General features: G+C 39.6%; 1 protein-coding gene across 2 annotated transcripts in view; it reads left to right on the plus strand.

Moving 5' to 3' along the window:
• The first annotated feature begins 6,028 nt into the window (after positions 1-6,028).
• PTCHD4 (patched domain containing 4) overlaps positions 6,029-20,002 on the plus strand; it is a 73,613-nt gene continuing 59,639 nt past the window's right edge. Inside the window, exon 1 of one of the 2 annotated variants that reach the window (XM_039326400.1) lies at positions 6,029-6,445. In XM_039326400.1, coding sequence (XP_039182334.1) covers positions 6,071-6,445 — 375 coding nt within the window. In that variant the 5' untranslated portion in view covers positions 6,029-6,070. Of the gene's footprint in view, positions 6,620-20,002 lie in introns of both variants that reach the window. The other variant, XM_039326401.1, reaches the window with a different exon arrangement.

The following is a 20,002-nucleotide window of genomic DNA, read 5'->3' on the forward strand; positions in this document are numbered from 1 at the left end:
TTGTGTTAGCTAGATATTACACTAAGAGGTCTTTTAATAAGAAACTACAAGATTCTCTTAGAAGTTTATTTTCTGCCCAGACATATTAGTCTAAGTCTTCCATCTTGAAACTATGCACACTTCAGCGCACTAATGCTGTTTCACCAATGCAAATAATCATTTATTGTTGCCATAATCAAATGATGAACATTTAATTTGTAAACTTGGTCTCAAATCTTATTTGAAATCCTTTCTCAGTTGTTACTGACAGAGCAAACTGCCTGATTTCTCAGCCTCCATTTCCATATGTGAAAAATAAAAATAGCTAGTTATCTTCCTACTAAGCTTGTTATCTGTGGAAATGAAAGGAATAAAGTACATTTGGCATTCTGATGCAATTCATCTCACAGCACTAACATTCTATAAACAGCAGATTTTCTAGCTGCGTCATGGTGACTTAGGAAGTTGCTACTTCCTAAGTATTTGATACTACAGTTGCTCATTTATAATTGTAATAATTAATCACATTAATAATTTGGATTAAATAGAACCAGTACAATTTCCATGCTGGTTGTTTTGTGTATCTCTGCAAACACATGTTCTACCATCCTGGGCAATTCTTCACAGGGGTATATGCATGCTTTGTGTAACAAGTAAATCCTGAAGGCCAAACTAAATACAAAGTTTGATAGATAGTTTTCATGTTGACTTGAAAGTGATGGCCACAGCAGGTCACCACAATTGAAATTGCGATCCCAAAAATAGGAAATATGGAGAGCCAGTTTGGTGGAGTGGTGAAGCTGCTGTCCTAGAAACCACAAGACTGTGAGTTCTAGTCCCACTATAGGCATGAAAGCCAACAGGGTAATGTTGGGCCAGTCACTCTGTCTCAGCCCACCTCACAGGGCTGCTGCTGTGGGGAAAGTAGGAGGAAGAAGGAATATTATGTCCACCACCTTGAGTTAGGATAAAAATCTAATAAATAAATAGAATGCTCCCATACACAGTTCTACTCAAAAATGATAAACAGTAAAACCAATGGATGTTAATTCCACTACAGTTTCTTTGTATTTGTTAGTCTCAAAAAATTACTTTTAAGATATTCAATCACAGTGCTAAAATAGTTTCCCAGAGGTTTCTGAATATAGTCCCTTTTTTTATTAAAAGTTTTAAAGATTTTATACAATATATATCCCAAATCCCTCCCACCCCTCCCCCCTCCCCCACTTCCCAGAGCTGATTACAGGGTTACAAATAAACGATCATAATCTAACTAATATTACCTAACTATACAAACAGTCAAATCCATAACATGCTTTAACTCCTTTTCAAAGTAAATATTAACAAATTAAATACGAAAATAATATAATTAAACCATAAAACTAAGAGTAATATAAATTCTACCATATTAAACTATTAGTAATAATCTGAAATTTACTCATAAACTAGATAATACTTTTTAGTCTCATATTTATTCTGAATATAATCTATCCATCTTCTCCAAACTGAAATATATCTTTCTTGTGAGTAGTCCTTCAAATAGCGGAAATTTTTGCCATTTCTGCTAAATTAGACACCTTGAGTATCCATTCTTCCATAGTAGGCAAAGAATCTTTCTTCCAATATTGCCCCACCAATAATCTTGCAGCTGTTATAAGATTCAACATCAAATTAATTTCTTTAACATCAAAATCTACAATAACACCTAACAAAAATAATTGTGGCGTAAACTTTATCTTTCTCTTAAAAATCTTTTGAATGTTCCACCAAATCTTAATCCAAAAAGCTTTTATATTTCTACACGTCCACCAAATATGAAAATAAGTTGCATCTAAGCTTCCACATCTCCAACATTTGGGCTGTAAATTAGGATACATACAGGATAGCTTTTGAGGATCCAAATGCCACCTATAAAACATTTTATAAAAATTTTCTCTTAAATTTTGAGCTTGAGTAAATTTTACATTTCTAACCCAAATTGTCTCCCATTTGTCCAATAGAATCGGCTCTTGAATATTTTGTGCCCATTTTACCATACAATCTTTAACTAACTCCGTTTCAGAATCTAATTCTATTAAAACATTATAAATTCTCTTTATATGGGCTCGAGTTTGATCTTTAATCCGTTATACCAAATTCACGTCATCTAAAGTAATACCAACCTTTTGATCTAAAATCCACCTGACTAGCAATTGATTATACTGAAACCAAGAGTGTACAATATTTTCTTGCTTCAACTCAGCTAAAGATTTTAATTGCCAATCCTTCCCTACCAACTAAGTAATTCTTTATAAGAAATCCTATCCATATTCACACCCCTAGATACCCTCTCTATCACGTGTCCAGGAATCTCCCAAATTGGAATTTTATAGTTTAACTTATAATAATACTTCTTCCAGACACGTAATAAAGAGGTTCTTAAAATATGGGATTTAAAAACCTGATCTACTTTTTTATTATAAATTAAATATGCATGCCATCCATATAATAAATCCCATCCTTCAAGAAGGAGTATATTTTTATATGTTAAGTTAAGCCAATTACTAATCAATGTTAAAGCCACCGCATCATAATACAATTTTAAATTAGGTGCCTTAAGTCCTCCTCTTTCCAATGCATCTTGTATAATCTTAAACTTAACTCTTGGTTTTTTCTCTGCCCAAATAAACTTGTTGATACCCTTCTGCCATTCTCCAGGTTGGCATAATATAGTCCCTTTTCATGTACTATTTGTTTTAATTCTTCCATAATTTGATATGCCTTTGCTATGTAAAACATAGATCATGGTTAAATAAAGCTGACATTTTTATTTATTTTGTTATGTATAATGTATAGGCCAGTGGTGGCAAACCTATGGCACGGGTGCCAGAGGCGGCACTTGGAGCCCTCTCTGTGGGCACACGTGCTGTTGCCCCAGTCTTGCCTACCCCTGTGACCCCATCTCTCCAGCAGCCCCCCTGAAGGAGAGTCGCCCCTGAGCATGGCCCACCCGGAGCAGTGCAGCCAAGGACATGGCAGCCAGGCAGCATAGACAAGACTCTGCCCTCACACCCCATTGTGCACAGTTGATGCTGCAGGGCGCGGGCAGAGGGCATGACCGCCATAGCGCTGCTGGGCTGCCTGGGCAATCTGCAGCGGGCCCTGGAGACGGTGAGTGGCCCTGCGGGCAGGCGGGATGGGGAATGGGGGGGTGGAGCGGGGGTGGGGCAGGGGTGGGGCCAGTTTTGGGGCGCTCGGTCTCTAAAAGGTTTGCCATCACTGCTTTAGGGCTTCGCCATGTGCCAAAAAAAAGGTTCAATAATCAATTTCAACTTCTCGCGGGGGAAAAAAGATCTTGCAAAGTTGGAATTGATTGATTGAACTTTTTAGTCCCAGTCTGCCATTACCACTGCAGCCACGCCCACCCAATGGACCATGCCCACCCAGTGGGCCACACCCACCCAATTGGCCACATCCACTCAATGAGCCACGCCCTCCCACCATCCGATGATACATAAGTGGGTTTGGGGTTGCAGTTTGGGCACTCTGTCTCTAAAAGATTCGCCATCACTGGTATAGGTTGCTCAACTCCCAATGACTGAACGGTTCTAATGCATAGCTGTCATTAGATTTTTGTAACATTACTTCTATAGGAAAAGATTTAGCAATTGAATTTGATGCAGAATGCAATGTTATGCCTTTATCTATTATTGCTAATGATAGCTATTTTAGATTAAGAAGCTGTCATATGGCTACCATATCTGGATTACAAAATTTCAGACAGCTATTGAGTGGAAGCAACATTTTCTATATCTTTATTGCCATCTAATCCAGATTGCAAAATCCAGGTTTTTGCAATCAAGATCTCTGATTATTCTCTGTAAACCAAGATAGGCTTACCTAATGCCTAAGGCTTGACCAACATCTTGGTCAAAACATCTTTTAATGTAACCTTAGTGTAAAACTTGGTTCTGCTGGTTGGCCTGGGGACCCAATGAGAGTACTCCATGCTGGAGATATCTGGTAGAATGATAAAGATTCCGTGCCATACCAATCACAGATAGATTTTTTTTCTTTGAGTTCTTTTATTTTAATGGTGGTATATTTATAATTTATGGTATGCTGCTCAGAGTTGCTTTGGAAAGGAAGATGGGTGGCATATACATTTAATAAATAAATAAAGTATGATAAATATTGTGATTTAAATTCTTTCCTAAATATTTAAATCCAACAATATCAGGTTTTAGAAAGTTAGGAATTTAAATACAGCTCGAGCTAGAATTTGCTCGAGAATTCCCTTTTTTTCAAACATCAACTCTAATACCTGTGACATCTGGGAGTGCAATGGATAGCAATGGGTTACTCTGAAGATATTTCTTGTCGAAAGGAAAGCTCATACTAAAACTAAAGGGTATTGAAACTAATTATGAACACAGACATCTGGCGGATGGAGAATCTCTGATATGCTGTATAGCAATTTGGATTATAAATTATTTTTAAAAGGTATTAAGCTTGTGAAATGTAAATGTATTGGTAAACAGCATGACAGGTTTTTGACCTAGACCTGATATGATGGTAGGAATGTGTGAATGTATCTAATTCTGACTTACTCAGGATGTTACTGCTATAAAAAGTTCTTTATTAGCTGTCTTGAAATTTTTGAAATAGCCTATAGTAAAAAATTAGAAAACAATGTTCCAAACTGAAACATCCAAAGAATAGAATGGCAGCCCAAAAAAAAAAAAAAAAATCAAACAAAATTGCAGTCCCAGAAAAAAAAGATGTACTTTGCATTCTAGTGTCTGATTATGTGCATGTTTTTGTTGTGTGTGGAATGTCCATCTCGGGGCTTTGGTGCAAAGCTGCTTTTTAAAAAAAGCCTTCGAAGATGGATTCCTGAGCAGATCTTTTGATGGACCAGCAGCTGGCACGAGGTGGGCAGGTAGCTGAGACAGGAGAGCTCTTGGCTGAGTCAGTAAGGAGCACTCTGCCTTGAACCTGGAAGCCTCAGGGCAGCCAGTTCTCCTGGAAGATCGTCGGCCACGTACCCGGCGCCTGAATGCAAGAAGCAAGAGCATTTCAGCACGGGATCAAGGGCAGTCCCACCCTCAGCTCCTTACAGTAGTCAAGCCCGAAGCTTAGGCGAGGGCGGCTGAACCTTCTTACCGTTTCCTTCTTCTCTTCCCCGGCTCCGTCGCCTAAACCTCTTTCCGGAGCCAAAAGGCGCAGCTGGAAGGGGACACCCACTCAGCTATCCACAGGCCTGATCCTGGCGGGAAAGCAGGAGAGAAAGGAAGGCGGCGGCACCTTCCCGAAGCCGAGCCGCAGCTCTTGGGCGCTGCATGGCTCCTGCCAGAGGAAGGGCGGGCGCGAGAAACAATGAGCCGGCGGGGTTACGCCGCAGCCTCATCTTTCTTTCCCGTTCCCGCCTTTCTGGCCGGTTGCTTCGCGTCCGCCCGACAGCCAAAGAGGCCGGGCTACCCTCAGGTAGGCAGGGGGTTCCCGCGCCTCCTCTTTAAGGGAAAGGCAGGGTCAGGCGCAGCCCAAGCCCTCCTCCTCCTCCTCCTCCTTCCAGGAGCCTCGCCGGCTCGCTCGGCGCTTAAACTTCAAAGCAGCCGAGAGCTCCGCGGCAGTCCTGAAATGCCGCCGCCCACCTCGCTTCGGAGGGCTTTGCACGAGCGCGCCAGGAAGGAGCAGGGGGCGAGGACAAGGGGGCCTTGGCGCCGCCGCCGCCGCCGCAGCAGCCCGGAGCTTCCTCCGGAGGACCGCGAGTGAAGCGGGACTGAAAGGCTGAGAAGGGAGGGGGGAGAGGGAAGCCCGAGGGAACCCCCTCGTCTGCTCCCCTTCACCCCGTAGCCCCGCACGCGCGCACCCCCCCCTCCATTGATCAATATTTGGTCATCTTGCTGCAACTTGCTGCAGTGTTTTAACCGGGTAGTAGAGGGAGAGGAACGAAGAGCCAGCGGGCGAGCAAGCGAGCGAGCGCGAAAGTCCGAGGCAGGCAGCGGGGCTCGTCAGGCCACTTAGCTCCCGATGTCCCCCGTGCTTTCGAAGAAGACGGCCGGGAGCATCCGCAAGCTGGCTCGGGCGGAGGAGGAGGAGGAGGAGGAGGATGCTGCGGCAGGTGATCCACAGAGGGCTCCGGTCGTTCTGCCATCAGCTGGGCTTGTTCGTCAGCCGGCACCCTGTCTTCTTCCTCACCGTGCCCGCAGTCCTGACCATCATCTTCGGCTTCAGTGTCCTCAACCGCTTCCAGCCTGAAATGGACCTGGAGCTCCTAGTGGCCCCGAGTCACAGCTTGGCCAAGATCGAGAGGAGCTTGGCCAACAGCCTTTTCCCCCTCGACCGCTCCAAAAGCCATCTCTATTCGGACTTGCACACTCCGGGGAGGTATGGCCGGGTGATCCTCCTCGCCAAGCCCGGGGGCAATATTTTGCACCAGGCTGAAGGGCTGCTGCAGATCCACCGAGCCGTGCTGGAAATGAAGGTGAACCACAAAGGCTATAATTATACTTTTTCCCATCTGTGTGTGTTGACAAATCAGGATAAGAAATGCGTGCTGGATGATATAATTTCAGTTCTAGAGGATCTGAGGCAGGCTGCCCTCTCCAATAAGACAACTGCCAGGGTGCAAGTGAGCTATCCCAACACTAAATTAAAGGTATGCTCTTAATTGCATGCTTTTGCCGATTAAAGAAACAGCACTTCATTTCTTGTCCTCAGCAGCAAAGAGAAGCATTGATATTGTATTTGTTGTTGTTGTTTAAACGATAAGAGACAGCAAGGGCAGGATTTTAACTGGGGATTCTGTGGGAGAGAAGGGGGATTGGAAGGGGAAAATGGAGCAGTTCAGAAGTCCTCAGTTCAAGCAAGAGCAGCAGGCTGTGCTAGGAGTGCAGAAGTTGTGTAGAAAAATGCAACCTCTTGCTCCCAGCTCAAACTGTTTTCTTTGGCACTGGAGCATCTTTAGCATAGACTGGAAGGGAGACTTTTGACAGGTGCCGGATAGCAAGCCGATCCTATGTAATGAGTTAATTGCAGTGATTCTGGGAGCTCCCTGCTCAAGGCTGAGGAGCAAGTCCAGAGTGAGAATTAGGAGAGTCTTACAATGGCGCTGAAACTTGGATTGGGCCACCAGTGCAGCCTAGTTGGAGGAAAGCAAAATAAAGAGGGTGAAATTAATTCTGTCCAGTTAGCAAGTTAGTTGATGTTATTTCTTTTAATATTAAAAAAAATGCTTCATGGCTATTTCCTCCTGGCGCAGTAGAATTTCTCTGGAGTGGATTGCCTCCTGAAAGACATTTCAAAGGCCGATACATTGCGCAGCAAACAGAATTTCGGTATAACCCAAGATGTTGACTATTGTTAGATGCTTTATCATCAATATTGGTGATGTAGTGTTGTGGCCTTACCTTGATTACTAGTAAAGAATGAAAACTTTTAATCATCTTCAATATTGATAATGTGTGTCCTAATTTACAAATAATTTAGGTAACAGCACAATCATTGATTGTATCAAAACCCCAAAAATATAATTTTCTACCACTACAGTTTTAGTTTTATCTACAGCTCAAACTTTGTTTTCTTGTGTGTTTTATGGCAGTCCTCTCTTAAGACTAGTGAAGATCTTAATCCACTAGTTGAAGATCAGACATGTCTCTGGAATCTCTGGCCATTTGATGAGCACAGCCCAATGAAAATTGGTTCTATTGCATTGACATTAATGACACTATTTGGTCATAGATGTTCTGATCTTATTCATATTTTCCTTGGATATAAACATCATTAAACTTGCCTTGGATTTACTTCCAAGTAATGCGTATAGGATTGTGCAGTGTAACTCTCTCCACTATTGCCCTTGGGAATTCTCAGTATTGACCTTGTCTGGACAATGCCATTTCATTTACTATTTTTTCCAAGTAGAAAATTGTCTTATGGTAGGAAATAAAGTTCACTCAGGAAGTGGATACGTATTGTAAATAGTAGGAAAGTGTCACATTTTAGTTGTGGCAATATTTGTGCATTTTATTTCACATAAATTAGTTCCATTGAGAGGAACAATTAACATGTGAATTGGCTTTTGCTCTTTATGCTAAAATTGAGGATTCTAGAATATTATATACTTATTTCTAACTGTTAATTACTCTTTGCTAAGCAGAAAAATGTTAACTTAAAAGCTAATAGATAACTACTGCAGTTGTTTTTTTATCATTGGGGAATCTTTTTTTTTTTTTTGCAGATCATAGTTATAAAATGGTCAGGGCTCATGATCCCTCATGGTCCCTCATGATCCCTCTGAGGGCTTTGGTAAAAGTTTAACCGATGTTGGTGTCATCTCTGATGAAGTCTAGGAGTTTGGATTACAGACATTACTTGAGCAGTTAACCCACACGATCACAAGCATCCATTCTGGCTGGATAACACAGATACCTTGTTCTTCCAGCAAACTGTGTCACTGAAGAATAGTGACATTTGGTGAAATGTGGCCTCACAGAAATGCTTTGGTGCCTAATCTATAGTAATGATAGCAAATCAGTATCTCAGTTACCATTGGATCCTTAGAGAATCATCCATGTCCGTTTGGCAAATAGGAAGAAGTTTAAGAACTTTCAGAAGCACATTAAATATTTGTAAAACATCTAGAACATTAAATCACGACTCTTTTACACGAAATAGAAAGACAGCAATAGAAATAGAATCTTTGAAATGAAACCATTAGGGTTGCAAATAATTCTTGCCCATAAGTGTGGACAAGAAACTTTGAAATATTTGGATTATCCCACCACACACACCATTATCCTTGTAATAGTTAGAAGTATCCCGTTGGGTAGAGGTACTGTACATTGTTTGTTATGAGAGAGGGGAATTCTGAGTGACTGGAAAAGGGATTGTGAAACTAGAAATAAGACTTTACTTGTAGATTGGAATAAGCAATAGTTACAAGCAGTGCTTTTTTTGTTTAAAAAAAAAAAAGGTGCTGGAACTCACACACTTCATACAACCCGTCTTGCCTACCCTACAAGGTTCCATCCAAAAAAGGTGTCGGAACTCCGTTCTGGGCGTTCTATGAGAAAAAAAGCCCTGGTTACAAGCAATTATCCATACTTGGAACTGAGTAATGGCTGAACTATGATAGGCTTTCTTTCTTTTTTTCTGGGTAGGCGGGTATTCTTTCAAAGACATTCTCAGAAATAAAGACTATACTGGAGAGCTGCTCTGTGTTATACAGCATGCCAACTTCTCATTTTAAAATTAAATAGATTTTTAAAAATCAGACAGGGTTAAGAGCCTTCTGAGCCCCAAGAAACATTGGCACTTTGGAGCATCATGTTATAGATTGTAGAACCAAGGTATTTTTCTCACTTGATTCTTTAAATTGAGAAAAGCAAAGCATGATGCTCTGATGTTTCTGTTTCTACTTAATCGCCTGATTCCACAAGTTAATGTTATACTTGTGTTTTGATCAGTTTTGGATCTATACCTAATAAGTAACAGAATAACAGAGTTGGAAGGAATTTTGGAGGTCTTCTAGGCAACTCCTTGCTCAAGCATGAGATCCTATATCATTTTAATCACTTAGTCATTTTAATCGAATGGTTGTCCAATCTCTTCTTAAAAGCCTCCAGTGAGGGAGCACCCACAACCCATTTTACAGATAGACTGATTGTTCTCACTGTCAGGAAATTTCTCCTTAATTCTAAGTTGGGTCTTTCCTTGATAAGTTTCTATGTTACTTCTTGTCCTGCTTTCAGGTGCTTTGGACAAGAAGTCTAAAGCACCTGAAGATTATGTATTCCCTGCTCTCACTAACTGGTCTATTTAGGTAGGGAGATTGTTTATATATGGAGGTTATAGACTCCTAAATGATTGGATTCATACTTTGGATGCTTTTGGAAAATGTTATTAGAAACTTAGGTAGCTTTTTTGAAATAGAGCTGATATGCAGTTGTGGCTTTTCCTGAACAGAAATGCCCTGGACAATTGATGACATTTAGGATTACTGCTATAATAGCTACATGTATTTATAACTATATAGCAATTGCCTCTCAAAAGCATATTAAATAGAGTTATATTATAAATTTTCTATGTTATATGTCTTTGAAGAGTGATTGAAAGCTTGGTTTCAGTTGAAACACAACCACTAGGTGGAAACATTTTACTCCAATTCTGCAAGAGCTGTGTCTGTTCTCAGAGACTCAGTTTGTACATCATACTTAACTAGAGTCACTTGTTGAAATGGGCGGCTATAGAAATCAAATAAACAGAATAAATAGTTTTAACTATGTTTTGATAAAATCACTGTTGGCTGTTTACATCATATACTAAGCCATAGTTTGTTTGCTTCTGATTTACATATTGTGTGAATTCAGGCACAGTGTTGTAATTATAAAGCTTAAGAGTGCTTGAGATCTAGTTATCTTTATAATTATAACATTGTGTCTGAATTCACACAATACGTAAATCAGAAACCATGGCTTAGTATGTGATGCAGATTCAGCCAACAGTGGTTTTATCAAAACATGGTTAAATTATTTTGTCTATTTGATTTATTTATTTGATTTCTATCTCAACAAATGATTCTAGCTAAGTATGATGTACAACCCCACCCCCCATATCTCCAGCATGCTGCAATCATTGGTGGAAGATCCCTTTCAGATGTTCCTGGCAAGGTACATGATATATGTCAGTGATGGCGAACCTTTTAGAGACCGAGTGCCCAAACTGCAACCCAAAACCCACTTATGTATCGTCGGGTGCCGGGTGGGCATGGCCCAGTGGGTGGGTGTGGCCCATTGGATGAGTGTGGCCCATTAGGTGGGCGTGGCCCATTGGGTGGGCATGCCTGCGGTGGTAATAGCAAATTGGATGGGACTAAAAAGTTCAATCAATCAATTCCAACTTTGCAAGATCTTTTTTTTCCCTGCAAGAAGTTGAAATTGATTGATTGATTGAGCCTTTTTTTTTTGCACACAGCGGTGAGGCCTAAAGCGAAAAGTTTTTATAAAACCCAGCTGAAAGCCTAGGACTGGGGCAACGGTGCACGTGCCCACAGAGAGGGCTCTGCATGCCACCTGTGGCACCCGTGCCATAGGTTCGCCACCACGGATATATGTGGTGAATGGAAGTGAAATGTTTTCATTAATGCTGACATTTCATATATGCGAAATTCTCACAGAATTTTCGCTCATATTTTGGGCATATTTTGGGGGGGTTCTCTCCAGTTTTATCACTTCTGAGTTTTAAATTGAAATCTGCTACTAAAATTCTAGTCATAAAGTACAGTATTGTGGAAACTGGATAAAGAATGATATATGTGTGTAGAATGAGTAAATAAATGAAACACATACCCTGTCCCCCAGTAATCGCAGGCAATTGTGCTCTGAGTGTCTCAGCTATACTCTTTACATGGCTAAGTAGAGTGTGAGCTTTCAGAATGGCTGTACTTTCTTATACTATTGAAAATAATAGTATATTAGTATGTTATTTTCAATAGCTTTAAATTCTAAGGTAATATGCTCTATGAGGTTTGGATAATATATACATTTTACCAGAGATATGTTCATTTAACAGATCAAGGACCATATTATCATTTTAGTCAGTGAAATAATCATTTTATCTATTCTACCTGTATTTCTTAAGGAAACAACTCTATTTCAAAATAATTTGTATATCTTTCTTGTGATTAAACCACTTTAGTAGTGAATAAAAGAAACATAGTATATGAACAAAAATGGTATCAAGAACTTCTCAATTTATATTATAAAACCTTGTGCAATTCCTCAAGTCTCTGTAACATCTCTGAGGGTACATGTTAGAATATGAAATGTTTAGATCTTCTCTAGGTGCTTTTACACATGCTGAAGATAACTAATGCTTTCGTGGGATAGTGCCACACATTGGCTGATTGATCTTTCCCAGCTGAGGGTAAAGTTATTGGGGTATGGGCAAGGTAGTCTCTGTTGTTCTCTTTCTGACTAGAAGACAGACAGGTAATAAAAGGTTGGTTCACTCATCTTCACTTCCAAAGCAATGTTCCTTGATACACTCCCTGACCTTCACAGTCAGCTCTGCTATTTTGTGCAAGGGAATTGCCTTCAGGATACAAAGGTTGTGTTGCCAAAAGGATTTTCTTCCAAAGAGAATGTCTTATGTAGCTACACTGGACTGCTCTGAAAGACTACTTGGAAGCTACAGCTTATCTGGACTGCAGTGATGTGTGCAGTAATGGGCATATGGTACCACAATATGTCAGTATGGTATCTATCCAGGACTTTTTTGTGAAAGAGAGGAGAGGAGAGGCGAGGAATCAGTAGAGGAACATACAAGACAGCAGATACAAAAACAGAGGAAAATAATAGAAAAGGAAAAAGTACAAAAAAAGTTGATGGTGGCAAGAAAATTGGTGGTAACTTGCAAAGAATGTGGGATTAAGTTGGCAGTCTGTTAATAAAAAAATCATTCCATAATTAAGACCATAAGCATGAAAAATGGATTGAATAATTCCCTCCCACCTGAGTGGGGATCATTGCGGTGGTCAGACTTTGCAGTCACTGCAATGAGTGCAAAATAGTTTAATGCCCCTAGAATGGTTAATACTATTTATGTTTATTATTGTTTTAGAAAAGCTAATACATTCCTCAGAAAATGCAAAATGTGTTTGTCTTTATCCCATTACCCAGAATAAGCTCCAACATATGGATATTAATATTAATATATCTAACTGTCCTTCAGTTTTTTCTGGAGCCTGTGTGCCTATCTATCTAAAATTTGTAAAGTTTTGCAGTCTGTTGGGCTTGAATGAGATTTTACCTCAGGACTCTTTTTGAAATTTTGTCTATATTAAAACTTTTTTTTGAAAATGTAGATAAGTCATACAAATCTTCTCCAATGGCATTCATAGATAGAGATGCCACTGGGTCTTCTCCAGTATATCCAGTTTAATAGATATATCATTCTGCCTGCTGGAAACAAGAGATGAACTTGATATATCTTCATGTATTGCAGTTCTGCAGTTCTTGAATCTAGCTGACTGAATCTTGTCTCTTTTTTTTTTTTTTTATGAAACGTTGGCAATGCCTCAGAATTCCAGATACATTTTCTCAGAACTTGATTTCATCATTCTATAAGGTGGGGGAATTAAACTTTGTTTCCTAACTGGATTTTTCCATTCAGAAGAAATATTGGCACCCCAAAATCAGAATACCTGGATTAATTAGGGTTTAGTCAAGAGACAGCTAAATTTAAAATGAAAACTTAGAACTATACACACTGTACAAGTAATCAATCTTTTTCTGATTTTAGCTTGCTTCTGAAACTTGGGAACTTCCTTAAAATATTTCTATTTTTATCATATTAGCATTCTGTAAAGTGCTTTGGGCCAAAACATTGGATCTACCATTATGTAAATGGCTTAGTCCAACAATCTAATCACTGCCATATTGGAAAACAGTGAATGACTAAAGAAACATAGATTCACTGAACCTCACAATAATTTGAAATGCTCCTTACAGAAATCTAGTCATGATTTGATGAGTCTTCCTAAAGATATGTGCCTTTCTGGATGCTGTCTGTCTGTCTGCAAATTAAAGCAAGAGTAAAAACACATACATCTACAAAAACATAAGACCCAAAGCACCCAAAACATTGATTAGTACAACCATGAAACGGACTTCTTTACATATGTGAGGCCTCAGGCTTGAATCCAGAACTAAATCTCTAGAACCCAAAACCAATCACAAATCCCAAGAAAACAAAGCGAACAATGAGGTAGGCAGTGATGAAAAATAAAAGAAAAACTGAAACAACAACCAGGAGATACAGGAAACACTCCCATGGTGGGATGAACCCATGAATGGAATGGATTGATTGATGGATGGATACAAATTGTTCAAAAAAAAAAACAGGTCTACAAAAAGAGGAGGGGAAGTTGCACTATATGTAAGAGAACACTACATATCTTCAGAAATGCACATGATCAAAGGTAAAATCTCTCCAGAATGTATATGGGTCAATATAAAAGAAAAAAAAGTGACATTGCCATAAATGTATATTACAGGCCATCCAACCAATCAGAAGAAATAGTTGAACTCTTTACCAACTAGTTAACAAATGCATGTAGGAAGCATACCACAGTAGTAATGGGAAACTTCAACTATGCAGATATCAACTGGGAGACAAACTATGCAGTGAGCGGAAGATCAAACAGATTCCTAACCAACCTAACCAACAACTTTGTCATCCAAAAGGTGGAGGAGGGAACTAGACGTAAAGCCATACTGGATTTAATCCTTACAAACAGAGAAGAAGTCATAGAGGGAATTGAAATTACTGGAACCTTGGGCGAAAGTGACCACATCATACTGTAATTTATTATAATGCAAACACTAGCAATATAAAACAATCCAACCAATGTCCTAAACTTCAAAAGAGCTGACTTTAACAAACTCAGAGAGAACCTAGGAAAAATCCAATGGATGAAAATCCTAAAGGGGAAAACAACCCAGGAAGTGTGGGAAACCCTGAAAAATGTGATCACAAAAGCCCAGACCAGCACAATACCACTGAGAAAGAAAAACAAGAAATCCAAGAAAAAACCAGCATGGTTGCACAAAGATCTCTCTAACAAACTAAAAGACAAAAAGGACAAATACAAAAAATGGAAAGAGGGGCACATAACTAAAGTCCATTATCAGCAGACAGCCAGAACATGCAAAGATGAAGTCAGGAAAGCAAAGGCTCAAAATGAACAAAGACTTGCAACAGAAATCAAGGACAATAAAAAAGTTTCTTCCACCATATTAACAAGAAAAAAATCAATGAAAATGTAGGCCCACTAAAGAGAGAAAATGGCAAGGAAATTATAGGCAACAGGGAGAAAGCAGAGCTATTTAACTCACACTTTGTGTCAGTCTTCATGCACAAAAAAAACCTATAGCCGAACACAAAGAAAAAAAACCACTGCAAAAGACATACTAAAAACAAAAATTAAAATAAGTAAGAAAATGGTAAGGGAACACCTATCCAACCTTGGCGAATACAAATGACCTGGACCAGACAGCCTACATCCCAGAGTTCTGAAGGAACTGGCAAATGTTATCTCAGAACCGCTGTAACACATCTTTCATAAATTCTGGATCATTGGGGAAGTACCTGAAGATTGGAAAAGGGCTGATGTAGTCCCCATCTTCAAGAAAGGAAAAAAAAATGGACCCAGGAAACTACAGACCAGTCAGTTTAACATCAATACCTGGGATGATCCTAGAAATGATAATCAAAAAACAAATCTGCAAACAACTAGAAACAAACAAAGTCATAACTAGTAGCACAGGTTTGTTAAAAACAGATCATGCCAAACCAATCTCATCTCATTCTTTGATAAAGTGACTAAACTAGTAGATCAGCAAAACAAAAGTGGACGTAGTATACTTAGATTTCTGTAAGGCATTTGACAAGGTAGACCACAACCTACTCTTGGTAAGCTAGAAAAAGGTGAAATAGACAACATCACCTCCAGATGGATCTGTAGCTGGCTGACAAACCGTACTCAACGAGTAGTCCTCAATGGCACTACATCCACATGGAGAGAAGTAAGCAGTGGAGTACTACAAGGTTCCATCTTAGGCCCAGTACTCTTCAATATCTTTATCAATTACTTAGATGAGGGAACTGAAGGGGAACTCATCAAATTTGCAGATGACACCAAACTGACAGGAGTAGCCAACACCCCAGAAGACAAACTCAGGATCCAAAAAGATCTTGACAAACTGGAACAATGGGCCCTGTCCAACAAAATGAGTTTCAATGTGGAGAAAAGCAAAGTTTTAGGCAGGAAAAATCAAAGGTATAAGTACAAACTGGGTGAGACCTGGCTTAAAAACAGTAACTGTGAGAGGGACCTTGGAGTCCTAGTGGATGATCTATGAGCCAGCAGTGTGCAGCAGCAACCGAAAAAGCTAATACAATCCTTGGTTGTATAAATAGAGGCATAGAATTAAAATCATGCAAAGTATTAGTACCGCTTTATAAAACCCTAGTAAGACCACACTTGGAATACTGCAGCCAATTTTGGTCACCTTATCACAAAAAAGATGTTGAGAGTTTGGAAGAAATTCAGAGAAGAATAACTAAGATGATGAAAGGCCTGGAGACTAAAACATACGAAGAACGGCTACGGGACTTGAGTTTGGCTAGTCTAAAGAAAAGAAGAAATAGGGGAGAGATGATAGCAGTGTCCCAGTATCTCAGGGGCTGCCACATGGCAGAGGGGACCAGGTTGTTCACCAAAGCACCAGAGTGCAGGACGAGAAATAATGGTTGGAAACTGATCAAAGAGAGAAGCAACCTGGAACTAAGGAGAAACTTCCTGACAGTGAGGACAATCAACCAGTGGAACAGCTTACCCCCAGAAATTGTGGGTGCTCCATCACTGGAGATTTTTAAGAAGAGACTGGACATTTACCTGTCTGAGATGGTATAGGTCAGTGGTGGCAAACCTATGGCATGGGTGCCAGAGGCGGCACTCAGAGCCCTCTTTGTGGGCACGCATGCCGTCGCCCCAGTCCTAGGCCTTCAGCTGGGTTTTATAAAACCTTTTCACTTTAGGCGTCCACCGCCATGTGCAAAAAAAAAAAAAAAGATTCAATTAGTCAGTCAATTTCAACTTCTCGCAGGAAAAAAAAAGATCTTGTAAAGTTGGAATTGATTGATTGAACTTTTTAGTCCCACCCAGGCTGCCGTTATCACTGTAGCCACACCCACCCAATGGGCCACACTCATCCGGCACCCGACAATGCATAAGTGGGTTTTGGGTTGCAGTTTGGGCACTCGGTCTCTAAAAGGTTCGCCATCACTGGTATAGGTTCTCCTGCTCAAGCAGGGGGCTGGACTAGAGCCCTACAAGGTCCCTTCCAGCTCTATTCTATTCAAGTAAATCTCCTAAGCCTTACTGAAAAGCCCACAGAATCAGGGCCAATCTGATCTCTGGAGCCACCAGAATCAGTGTTTTATTGATGGATAACCACAGGAAAAAGAAATTATAGAAGCATAAGCTGTAATATGGAGGCATTTTCAGTTTCCTCAAAAGTAGTCATGAAAGGGCTTTAGAAACTAAACACCCATGCCTATAAAGGCCTCTGCCATTTTTGTGCCTCATGAAAAGCCAATTTGCAAAAAAGACTGTAAAACAAATCAAGTTTATTGCTTCTGATGTTATGTGCAGGTAGTTCAGAATATTAATGCAACAAGCTGAAATTGGAGGCATTTTCTTCCTCCTAAATTCTTGAAAATCACATGAAGCATGATGTGAGATTAAGAATCAGTAGGATATACATAATTGATGGACCTGAGCCAGAAAATCCTTAGTTATACTTTTCTCTCAACCATGAAGTCATTTTCACTAAATTGTCTCAGAAGTTAGATATATAGAGAAAATAGGATGACATTAGATATGGGCTAAGAGAGATTGGTGCCTGAGGCAGGAAATCCAATAAAAATCACAATAATATTGACATAAAACCAGTAACTGACCATTTAATTTCTTGCAAGGTCTTACAAACATGGTTGCACAAAATAGGCTGTTTCTTTCTTCTCTGCCAAGTCAGAGTGTGGACCTACTAACTCCTATCTGGCAACAGGCAATGTAATCTTTAGCAGGACCACTGAGTGAGTTGAGTGGTTGGGGATATTTCACTTTTGTTCACTGACAAGGATCCTATTGCAAACAAGTTCATGAGCAGTGGAGGACCAACAATTTTGATCAGGATCTTGGGGCTTTCTTCCCAAACCTAATCATCTGAGGGAGAAGGGGGGGGAAGAGTCTATACAAGTGTTCATGAAAGAGCAACAACGAGGAAAATGGATGTTCACATCCACACTTACAATCCAATGTTACATTCACAATGGTGAAGTCTGACTAAGAACAGGAGGGAGAGACAACTTATATGACAACTTAACAGGATACTCCAGTATTCTTGTGGGAAATGTACTTGGAGAAGATTCCTAGGTAATGCAGCAATAAAGAAGCTGATTAAGAGCTTTTTCATCTTCAAATGAAAAATAAACCTTGCCAATTTCTATTGGTAGGGCAAAACTAGCTGTCAAACAGTCCAAAGATAAAGCATAAATCACCCTGTCCCGATGCAAGTAATCTCTTAGTCTTCTTGCTAGATTTTCATTTTGTTATGAAAACATAACAGACCCAAATTCAATCGTTCCAGTATTTTCATTTGCAGTTTGTTTTTCTAAAAGAATGCTGCCAAACACTTCAAGTTAAAGACAAGAATATCTATTTCGGTTTCTCTCTAAACATCAATACTCAGTGCAAACCTCGGAGCGAGGGCAGTTTCAGATAGGTACATAACACTGGGGGGAAGGCCTCTCCTTCCTTTTGATCACAGTGATTTCCAGAGCTCTAGTCTAGAACATGGGAACAACATATTTGCCCAAACCACGGTCCGTGCCTTTGTGGACACAGGGTTCATACATTTCCTTTTCTAATCACTTTGGGAAAATTCTTTCCAAATGTTCTTCAGCCATTAAGAACCTTTAAGAATGACATTATTTTTACAATATCTGGTGAGTTTTCTTCAATCATTTACAGAAGAAAATTTAAATGTAAGCTTAAGGACAAAAATTATTTTTTGGAAATATGCAGCAAAAGGATGATCAGAATATTATTTGAAAAGTTACAAATGGACTAAGGATACTGATGGATTTGAAATGAGATTGTGGTATTAATTATTTCCTATGGGAAAATGCTGTTGCACTTTGAAGATTAAACATTAGTGGGAATCAGAAGACATTAAAGATCACAGTGAAAAGAAGAACTCTTAATTTTGATTTACTAATACAGAGTGGAGTAAAATATTTTAACATTGGATGTATTGAGGGGTAACTGTGAATAATAGACCTAGAAGGTAATTTTAAGGGGGCCTGCCATTATACATAGTCTGTTTAAAAGATGTTATGGAAGAGGAATAAGTTTTACACAAATAACACTAGCTGATGTCTTAATAATTAAATTAATAATTAAAAGGGATGCACAATTAAAAAAATCAAGTTCTAGGACATTAATTGGAGAGATTATAGATCAGTGGTTCTCAATCTTTTTATACTGGCGACCCCGGTCATAAGGAGGTGGCGCATATGCGCGGCACCGCCCCCTGCGCAGCACGCATGCGCGGCGCCACCCCCTGCGTGGTGCACATGCGCAGCGCCGCCCCCTGCGTCGCCCCCTGCACAGCGCACATGTGCGGCGGCGCCCCCTGCGCCGGCTGAAGAAAAAAATGGCGGATCGCGTTGTTTGGCGACCCCCGTGAAATGGTCGATCGACCCCAAATGGAGTCGCGACCCATAGGTTGAGAACCGCTGTTATAGATCAAGATTGCTAAAAGTAAAAGGAAGGAATCTAAAGTTGGTTTATTTGTTGAAAATTAAAATAGATACGTTGTTATCTGTGGTAACTCTTAATGGATTTCTACTGACTAGGACTACGAGGTTTTAAGGATTTGTTTATAGATATAAGATATGGAGAAAAGATTCATTTGTTCATCACTTAAGAGAAGGTGATAAGGTACTAAAATTGCATATATTTGTTGTGATGAAGGGAAAAATCATTTTATATATTTATTTACATTTTCCCTTTACTCTATTATTTGTTTCTTTACCATTTTGCTTTCTATTTTTTATTTTCTATACTTTCCATTTTTTTCTTTTTTTTTTCTAGTTTGTATATTGTAGTGTTTTATTTTTTCATTATAATGTTGAATAAAGAAGCCACCTTTGATTCAGAGGATTTAGAAAGTGAAAGCACTGCTAGTGCCAGTTGTTTGAAGGTGATGAGCTGAAATTTGTTTGAAGATTTAACAAGCTTGTTCATAGATTAAAATATTGATCAGAGCTTCTTCATATATTATTGTTAACTTATCGTGCAGTGCCTTTGGCTGGGGAGAAGGGTAAGTGATGAAACATACATCCATGTTTTACAGCACTTCTTCTTTGTAAATCACATCTATGAATGGACTTGCATTGTGACACAAGGCATATC

The sequence above is a fragment of the Crotalus tigris genome, unplaced genomic scaffold, assembly GCF_016545835.1.
Source record: "Crotalus tigris isolate CLP2741 ecotype Arizona unplaced genomic scaffold, ASM1654583v1 scf7180000024340.7048381, whole genome shotgun sequence".
In the NCBI taxonomy this organism is placed as follows: domain Eukaryota; kingdom Metazoa; phylum Chordata; class Lepidosauria; order Squamata; family Viperidae; genus Crotalus; species Crotalus tigris.